The following is a 10,119-nucleotide window of genomic DNA, read 5'->3' on the forward strand; positions in this document are numbered from 1 at the left end:
GTCCTATGTGTGCTGAGTCCTCACTCTGGTAGGTGCTGTGCCGGGCACCAAGGGTTCAGTAGTGACCAGGACAAAAGCCCCTGCCCTCAAGGAGCCAGCAGTCTAATGAATGAATGAGTGAAGGAATGAATGAATGGGGTGAATGGGGTGAATGGAGATGAATGCATGTCTCTGGATTTCCAGCAGAAATTACAAACTGGGAGCTTCAAGCTTACTTTGGAAGTCTACAGTGTCCTGAAAACTTCTTGATTAAAATTTGAGGGTTTTACATAAAAAGCTAGATTTCTAGCTTCTCTTGAAAACCTGGAGGACCTGGCCACACAGGGCCTAAACACCTGCAAGGAAGAGGCAGTTGAAACTGAGCAGGGCCCCTTCTCGGAGCTCCCTGGCTCCCCTCTTTGCCAGAGTCCCCCCGCCAGCCTGCCACCCTTACTGATGGGGCAGCCACCCCTCCCTGAGTCAGCTCTAAGAGGTCAGACACTGAGGCCAGCCTGGGCACCCTGATGTCCCCCACAGTGAGCCAAGCCCTGCTTCCAGGCTCCACACGGAGCCTACTTACATGAAGCCCACCTGTGAGGAGCTCATCCCTGCCTCTCCCCATTCTCAGAGGGTGGCCCCACCCAGGGGCCTCTCAGTCATCCCTGGGTGCACCCAGGGACCTTCTGCCACAAACTATGAGCAGCACACGGTCCACTGTCCCCATTCTATGGCTGGAAACAGGCATAGAGGAGACGGGAGGTACATCCAAGGTCATACCCTGAGGTGGTAACAGACCCTGCTCCTGAACCCAAGGCCCTGTTACTCCTACCACATACATACAGATGACAGTGACACTCAGGGACAGGGACTCACCTCATGTATTGGGCCTTGAGGGCCTCATTGGGTTCATCTGTGCACCCTGCAGGGTCAGAAAATACAGAAAGGCAGTCCGTAGCACACCTGCCCCAGCCCCCTGGGCAGCCTGGAGTGGGCACCGAGAGCCCAACTCAATCCCAGGCTCGAACTCAGGGTCGATCAGATGAGAAGATCTGGCCTGGGCAGAGGCTCCCAAGGGGCAGGGCCCATCCCAGCAACCCCTCAGCCCCTCAGCCCCGCCGCTGAAAAGCTATCCTGCCCCTTGGTCTTACCTGTGTCCCCAGTGCTGCTGTGCCCCAGGATCTGCCAGGGACAGACAGATAGACATGGGCGGGGAGCCCAAGGGCAGCCTCCCCACAGCCCCTCTCCGACCCAGCCCCTTCAACCTCCAGCCCCAGCAGTACCTGAGCCGGGTCCTCCGTGACGCTATGGACAGGCTGTGGGATCACCTTCTCCACGCCCTTCATGAGCCAGGTCAGCACCCTGCGGCTGGGACTGCGATGGACAGAGACACCAGCCTGCCGCCAACTTCCCCTAGCTCAATGAGGCCCTCGAGGCCCAAGACACTAGGTGAGTTCCCGTCCCTGAGTGTCACTGTCATCTGTATGTGTGTGGTGTGGTTATTGGAAAGTACCTACATGTACCACTGGCCCAAGGCAAGTCCAGTGTCCGAAAGAACTTGGCTTGAATCCTAAACCACTGTCTCCCCACTGGGAGATTCAGACCCATCTCCTCCCCAAGAAACTCCATGTGCTTCTCTGGAAAATGGGGGATGCTGCTGCTTCGTGAGGCCAGGCAGACCGGGTGCCATTCGGAGTCCACCCCCATGGATGCTTAGGACAGAGCAGCTGACTTTCCTCTCCTCCTGCCTCCCACTGTCCTGCTCTGAGCACACATCATGCTCCCAAAGGGCCAAGGTTTGCTGCCGGTGTAATGCTGTTGCAGAGGCTGAGCAGCCTAAATGTGAAGGTCACAGCCTCCCTGCCTGAGGCCAGCCCAGCCCCAGCCATGCTCAGGAACCAACTGGGAGATTCCATGCAAAAGCCTGGATTTCTGGCTTCTCTGGGAAAAGCAGAAGTTCTGACCCCATTGGGCCTGCATCTCACCCGAGCACTGAGAAATGTCCGGCCCCCTGTACAGGGGCGCTCACTAGGCAGCTCTGACCCACTGTTTCTTTTGGTCACATTGCCCTGCCCTCAAGGAGCCAGCAGTCTAATGAATGAATGAGTGAAGGAATGAATGAATGGGGTGAATGGAGATGAATGCATGACTCTGGATTTCCAGCAGAAATTACAAACTGGGAGCTTCAGGCTTACTTTAGGAGAGCCCACCCTCCACCTGAAGCTCACTTCAGCCAATTCCCAGGATGTCCCAGGGCTTTCCCCAGAATGACAGCAGAGCTGAGGGCAGTACTCATCCACCCCCCATCCCTAGGGCTCCCTAGCTGGGAGGGGAGTCGGGGGCAGGTTGGCCCTGAAGAGAGGGGAGGGTGGTAAAGTACCTGTTCATTTCAGAACTCTCAGCGCCCTGGGCCTGGAGGGATATGGCGGAAGTAAGGGCAGCCTCCTTGGTCTCTGGAAAAGAATCTCTCATCCTTCAGATCTAGGGCCTCAGAGAGGCCCATTTCTACCCTGCTTGGGGAGATCAAGTCAGGGAAGCAGAGAGAGCCCCCAAGGGGTCAGAAAGCCAGGCTCCAGCTCAGATCAACTGAAGTCTCCGGGAGCCCACCCTTAGCTTCTCTGAGCCTCAGTTTCCTTATCTGCGAAATGGGTCTGCCAACCTCGTGGGCTCTGCGAGGCTCCAGGGGGAGAATGCCAGCCCCCCTGCCCTGCCAGCCTGGGCTTCTGCACTCTCACTCACCCTGAGGACTTGGGTCCGCCACAGCCACTTCCTCCTCCTTGAGTGACTCTTCGGGGGGCTAGAGGATTCGAACACGGCCAGGTAAGCCCTAGGTGAGACCAGCCTGGTTTGGACAGGGGCAGCCCCTGATTCTCCCTCAAGGGATCCCTGCCCCACAAAAGACCCAAACAGCTCTTTCCTCAGCATCGTCTCTGTAAATCCTGGTGGCCTTACCTTCCACCTGGGATACTCCCTTCCTCCTAGCCCCAGGGACCCCTCATCTGGGGCTGGGGGCCCTCACAGCCCCCAAGGTCCAAGGTGGCCTCCCAGCCTCCCAGGCCTACAATATCCCCAGGAGGCTGCCCCACTTTAGTGGCCTGAGAGGGGAGAGGACCATTTAGAGATAGTTATGAAGTCTTGAGGCAGGCTGAGGGGAAGAGGGAGATGGGAGGAGTCCACGCCCCTCATCCCCTACCAGGGCGCTCCCTCTCCTGGCCCAAACTTTCCATTCCTCCCTAGTAGCCAGCTGGAGTTTGGCCTCTGCTATCTGCCTTTCACCTGCCTCTGCAGCCACACCTCCTGCTATGACATGCACATATGTGTATGTACAAGCAAACATACATGCACACACATACACATAAATGTGTGCATACTCACTCTCATTCACATACATACATGAACAGACATACAATATGAGCGTATGTACACATACATATGCATACATACAGTGACACACAAATACCAACATGCATATATACACACATGTGCAGACACAAAAATAAGTGCATGTGCACACATGTACAGGCAAAAACATATGTACATATACATGTGTGTGTACATATGCATACATGCCCCAACACACATATATGTGCATACAGTCATATGCAAACGTGCATATACATACATGCATGCATACAGATACACACATGCATATGCCTGCCAGTGTAGAGACACACAACATGCACATATGCATAGGTACATTGCATATGATTACAAGTGCAGAAATATGTGTATACACACATATGTTCAGTCACACACTTGCATATTTGCAAATACACACAAGTATGTGCATATGGATATGCACATACACACAGATTTCTGCATCTAAACATACATGAACATCCATGCACAGACACAAAATGTGTATATATACACATGTGGAGACAACTATGTGTATATACACATACACATGACACAGTCACAGACACACAAACATGCATACACATAGAAATACATGAGTACACTCGCATACTCAGAAATATGTAGACACATACACATACACACTAGCATGTCACACAAACACATGGAACCACAGACATACTAATACATGTGCACATAAACATATGTGCAAACACATACACATGCATTCATGTACATATATGCTCACATACATTGTCATGCACACCCAATTTGCAAATACATATGTGCAGACACAGACATACCAAGAGCACACTACACATATATGACATGTACGTGTATATACATGCAACATATACACATGCATACACACACGCTATACCTGTTTCCTAAACACACCCTGCCCTTCTCTAGTAACAGCCTTTCCTCTGCCAGGAATGCCCAGCATCTCCATCTCCCTGGGTTAAAATTCTGCTCCATCCTCTGCGTCTACAAAGCCCTTCCCCATCAGCCGCCAATCTCCAAAGTGAAGATGACTCTCCCTCTTCTGAGCTCCCACAGTTGGATCTGACACACTTTGCTGGCTCCCCAAGAAGGGGAGAGCTGAGGCCAATGTTGGGGCTCACCACGTCCCCTCCTCCCCACCTGTGTCTCTTGGCAGAATGAACTGGCTGAGCTCTTGTCTGCTGACCCCCCGGGGCAACGCCTATTCATCTTTATGCTTTCAGCACTGACCACAGGGCCTGGCATCAATTAGAAGCTCAATCACATCTGTCGAATTGAGCTGCTGAATTAGTTGCCATCCACCTCCTGAATGGATGGGTTGCAGAGGAAAAGTTCTGGAGAAATACTCCACAGTGTGGCCTATGGATCCATGCCAGTCTGCAAGTTGTTAATGGTCCATGATGATTAAGCAGTTTGCACCAGAATGTTTATCAATGCACTGCTTCCTTCATTGAGAAAGTCTTGGTACAAAATAAATAGCAACTAAACTAATCAGTGTACTTAGCTACAGAGTAGATTGACATTCTGGTACAAACTGCTTAATCATCATGGACTAGTAATAAACAGTTCATGGACTGGCTCCTGTGAGTAGCTCTGTTCTGAACTCCAGAGGTTAGCAAAATACGGCCTGTGGGCCAAATCTAGGCTATTGCTCGTTTTTATAAATAAAATTGTATTGGAACCCAGCTATGCTCATTCATTCATGCACTACCTATAACTGTTTTCACACTATAATCGCAGAATTGAGTAATTAACAGAGATAGCATCACCCACAAAGCCTAAAATATTTACTATCTAGCCTTTTACAGAAAATGTTAGTCTTGGGCCAGCCCTATCCACTGTCTGAACCTGAGTTTTCTCATTTGAACAAGTGTGGGACCCTGTGACCCCCACTTTTCCTTCTGATGCTAACCTTTTCTGCTGTAGAAGGTCCCTGGAGAGCAGGTGGCCCAAACTGGGAAGACCCTGAGCAGCGAGGCCGGCCTGCCCCTCCTCCCCCTCCCCCTCTCACCATGGACTCGGACTCTGTCTCAGCCTCCTCAGGGTTTGGCTCTGGTTCCACCTCCGCCTCCAGCTCTGGCTCTGGTTCCACTTTCTCTTCCTCCTGCATCTTGGTCTTCCGAGGGGTTCCTGGGGGCTGAGGCAGCACCCTCTGGACCCAGCCCAACATCCTGACACCTGTAGGAGACAGTGTCCTTAGCCCTCCCTGGAGCACTCACAGTTGCTCCCGCCACTTATGGACCACTCTTGTGAGTTGTACATTTCCTTTTCCTTCATCAACTCTAAAAATATTTCGACTGCATGCGGTGGCTCACACCTGTAATCCCAGCAATGTGGGAGGCTGAGGTGGACCGATTGCTTGAACCCAGGAGTTTGAGATCAGCCTGGGCAAGATAGCGAGACCCTCGTCTCTACAAAATATTTTTTAAATTAGCCAGGTGTAGTGGCTCACCTCTGTAGTCCCAGCTACTCAGGAGGCTAAGGTGGGAGGATCATTTGAGCCTAGGAGGTAGAGGCAGCAGTGAGTCATAATGCACCACTGTACTCCAGCCTGTGCAACAGAGTGAGACCCTGTCTCAAAAAATATAAAAATATATACACACATATATATTTGATATACATATACATATACACATATATATTACATATATACACAGATATATGTGTGCATATATATTTCTGCAATTTTATCTCTAGGTATTTACCTTATAGAATTACTCAAGGCCATAAATATATGTGTACAAAGAAGCTGGTTGTTATAGCAAAAATGAAAAACACCCAAATATTCATCAAGAGGAGATTGGTTATTGGAAAGTACTTACATGTACCTAAATGTTCATCTGTAAGAAAGGCATGTACTAAGTAAGTTACACTATATCCAATAATGGACTATTACGGGGGCATTAAAAAGAAAGAAACAGTCTAACCGAGCTAGCAAGAAGATGTGCCTGCTCTGAAGTCAAGTCATGAGCAGATCACTTAATGTCTCTGTGCCTCAGTTTGCTTGTCGGTAAAATAGGGATATTAATTGTACCTACCTCATGGGTTAATTGTGAGGATAAAATGAATTGATAAGTGTAACATACTTAGGCCAAGCGCAGTGGCTCACGCCTATAATCCCAGCACTTTGGAAGGCCAAAGTGGGCGGATCATTTGTGGCCAGGAGTTCCAGACCAGCTTAGCCAACATGGGGAAGCCTCATGTCTACTAAAAATACAAAAATTAGTTGGGCATGATGGTGGGCACCTGTAATCCCAGCTACTCAGTAGGCGGAGGCACAAGAGTCACTTGAACCCAGGAGGTGGAGGTTGCAGTGAGCCAAGATCGTGCCACTGCACTCCAGCCCGGGTGACAGAGTGAGATCCTGTCTCAATAATAATAATAATAATAAGTGGAACATACTCAGAACAGTGATTGGCACATGCCAAGGGCTTAATAAATGTTGGCTATGACTATTACATGGTATCAAATGAAAACATTAATTGTGTAATATGCATGTACTGCATAATCTCATTATAAGTAAAAATATTCATTATGAGTAATACATGAGTGGAAAATCTGTTTTAAGATAAAATTAACCTATGTTCATCATTTTTAAGGTAAAATGGGCTGGGTGCAGTGGCTTATGCCTGTGATCCCAGCACTTTGGCAGGCCAAGATGAGAGGATCACTTGAGCTCAGGAGTTCAAGACCACCGTGGGCAACATAGCAAGACCCTATCTCTATTTAAAAAAAAAAAAAAATCTTGCTGTGGTGGTGTGCACCTGTAGTCCCAGCTACTCAGGAGGCTGAGGCAGGGGGTCGAGGCTTCAGTGACCATGCCACTGCACTTCTGACTGGGTGACAAAGCAAGATCCTGTCTCAAAAAAAAAAAGAAAAAAAAAAAGTGGGCCTGGCATGGTGGCTCACTCCTGTAATCCCAGAACTTTGGGAGGCCAAGGCAGGCAGATCACCTGAGGTCAGGAGTTTGAGACCAGCCTAGTCAACATGGTGAAACCCAATCTCCACTAAAAATACAAAAATTAGCTGGGTACAGTGGTGCGTGCCTGTAATCCCAGCTACTCCGGAGGCTGAGGCAGGAGAATCGCTTGAACCCGGGAGGTAGAGGTTGCAGTGAGCAGAGATTGCGCCACTGCACTCCAGCCTGGGTGACAGAGTGAGACTCCTCCAAAAAAAGAAAAAGGTTGGGTGTGGTGACACACACCTGTAATCCCAGCACTTTAGGAGACTGAGGCAGGCAGATGGCTTGAGCTCAGGAGTTCAAGACCAGCCTGGGCAACATGATGAAACCCTATCTCTACCAAAAATACAAAAAGTTAGCCCAGCATGGTAGCACGCGCCTGTAGTACCAGTTACTCAGGAGGCTGAGGCACGAGAATCACTGGAGCCCAAAAGCTGGAGGTTGCAGTCAGCCGAGATCTCGCCATTGCACTCCAGCCTGGCCGACAGAGTGAGACCCTGTCTCAAAAATAAAAGAAAATGCTTATAGTGCTATATTTTAAAAAAAGAAAGAAAAAGATAAAATGCCAGGTAAGCTTTTTTCATGGTTTACTGTGTTATTTCAGTCCTACCTTATACAGGTTGTTTCTGGTTGATTTCTGTTTGGGGAATGGGGAGCCCCAGCCCTTATGACTGAACCCCTGCAGGATGGCCTGGCCAGTGGGCAGTGTGCAGGTCAGTGTGTGCTAACTCCTAGCCCTAGACGTGCTCTTGTCCCACATGAGTGTGCCCCACCCCTCTCCCAGCCATGGGCAACCCAGGCTTTGGCAGAGTGTCTGTATGCCCCTTTCTGCCAGGGACCCTGGCCCCAGCTGAAGAGGGCAGCCCAGGCCAAGCCCAGCTCCCCAGAGCCCGCGGCTATGCTGCCTGCGCTCTACTTACAGCCCTGACCTCTGTTCCCGCTCTGGCATCAGCAGCGCAGCCTCTCCCATGAGAGGCTGTGGTGGGAACAGAGCTCTAAGTGTCAGATCCCTGGCTGAGCCTCCCAAAAAGTGAACTTGGGGCAGACATGACCCCTCCGGTCTTCCATTTCCCTGAAGGTGGGGGCGCAGACACAATGTTTTCCCAAGTCTGGACTGCCAGAGCTCACACGTTGGGATGGCAGATTTCACTGACCCCAGTCAGCCACAGGCAGCCCTGAGAGCCAGGGCGGAGCTAAGTGCATTCTACTCACGATCATACTCATCCTCACTCTCACCACCACGCCCCGCCCCTGCACTCAGTAAAATAAGAATTTTCATTATGCAGCACAGAAAGGTCAACAGAATCGCCTGAAGCAGCACAGCCAGCAGTGGCCAAGCTGAGTTTACACTCAGGTCTGCCCGATTCCAGCTGCCCCACATCTATTCCCAGGTGGTCGTGGCGTTTGCCGAGTGTTGGCCTCCTCTGCGGGCCAGGCCTGTAGACCCTTCCCAGCAGGCAGCAATTCTGGCTTGCATTTCTAAACCTTCTGGAAATGACTAAGGAAGCCTCCCTGATCCCCCATTTTTCTTTTTCCTCCTAAATGAGAATTTTTGCAGGTACCTCCCATCTTTCCCCCGTGTCCCTGCTGACCGCACTTTGATGAGGGAGGCTCAGGAGGGAAGGGGGCCCACGAGTGGCAGCTTGGGGAGCTATGGTGTTGCACCACCAGTATTTCCAGAATCTTCTGGAGAGCTGGTGAAAATACAGATTCCTAGGTCCCTCAAGCCCTCCTGGGGGGCCTAGGAATTTACATTGCACAAGCTGTCCTGAAAATTCTGCTGCACGCTAAAGTCTGAGCTCCACCAGAGAGAGGGAAGCCACAGGTTTCCCACCATGCCAGTTTGGTCCTGCCTAAATGCCTTTCTAGAGGGAGAACATGGGGATCCCCTCGGGGTCCCACCGAGCCTCCACCTCATCCTGAGTTACCTGCTCAGATGCCAACCGCCAGCCAGGAATTGCCTTCTCGCTGCCACTAGTAGCTGGCCCCTCAGACACAAGGAAGATTAATTGGCAGTAGCTGGGCCGTGTGCAAAGGATTAGCAGGCGCTGAATGGGGGCAGGGGAGAAAAGAGGCTGTTGATGCCCAGGAAACCAGCAGCACCCCCCAACTCCCAGGGCCCAGCAAGGATGTGGGCCCCAGGGAAGGGCCCTTGCATGGCCCAGGTTTGGAGCACCATGGGTTGCCAGGGAACTGGCCCGGGTTACCAGGGGCCTGGCTTCCCACACACCTTGGCCAAGACAGGGAGTGGCTGATGGGAGAATAACAGCTTGGAGTTCCCAGGTGATACCTGGAGACTCTTCAAGGTGGCAGGGGCTTGTCAGCTCCCACTCAGCCGTGGCAAGAGGCATATCCCAACTCTCCAGTCCCCAGGCCAGGACGCAGGCAGATTCTTTCTGGCTCCCCTGCCTTGGGCTCTGCCAGAAAGGCTGTGTCCCAGGGCTAGGCCTTGAGGATGAATCCAAGGCCTGGCAGATGACTGAGGCATCTGACCTGCACTGTGAACTGAGGCTGGACACTAGAAGGGATACAGAGATCTAGGAGGAGAGGGCACAAGGGGACAGGGCCCAAGGAAGAGGGGCTCAGTGTGGTGGCTCTGAGGGATATTTGGCAAAGGGGCAGGACTTGATTTAATTACCTGAACCATTTCTAGAGTTCCTCTTTTCCTTTCTTTCTTCTTCTTTTTTTTTTTTTTTTTTATTGAGACGGAGTCTCGCTCTGTCGCCCAGGCTGGAGTGCAGTGGCCGGATCTCAGCTCACTGCAAGCTCCGCCTCCCAGGTTCATGCCATTCTTCTGCCTCAGCCTCCCCAGTAGCTGGGAC

The 10,119-nt window shown here is 51.2% G+C and overlaps 1 protein-coding gene across 3 annotated transcripts in view; it reads right to left on the reverse strand.

Annotated features, from left to right (window-relative positions):
• Positions 1-9,282, reverse strand: part of CNGB1 (cyclic nucleotide gated channel beta 1) — an 88,832-nt gene extending 79,550 nt beyond the window's left edge. For all 3 annotated transcript variants that reach the window (XM_025370577.1, XM_025370576.1, XM_025370578.1), the window contains exons 1-7: positions 9,226-9,282; positions 5,348-5,514; positions 2,716-2,773; positions 2,357-2,429; positions 1,260-1,350; positions 1,128-1,158; positions 853-898 (exon numbers count right to left, since the gene is read on the reverse strand). In XM_025370577.1, coding sequence (XP_025226362.1) covers positions 853-898; positions 1,128-1,158; positions 1,260-1,350; positions 2,357-2,429; positions 2,716-2,773; positions 5,348-5,506 — 458 coding nt within the window. In that variant the 5' untranslated portion in view covers positions 5,507-5,514; positions 9,226-9,282. The remainder of the gene's footprint in view (positions 1-852; positions 899-1,127; positions 1,159-1,259; positions 1,351-2,356; positions 2,430-2,715; positions 2,774-5,347; positions 5,515-9,225) is intronic.
• Positions 9,283-10,119: the final 837 nt, after the last annotated feature.

This window comes from Theropithecus gelada, chromosome 20 (assembly GCF_003255815.1).
Source record: "Theropithecus gelada isolate Dixy chromosome 20, Tgel_1.0, whole genome shotgun sequence".
Lineage (NCBI taxonomy): Eukaryota > Metazoa > Chordata > Mammalia > Primates > Cercopithecidae > Theropithecus > Theropithecus gelada.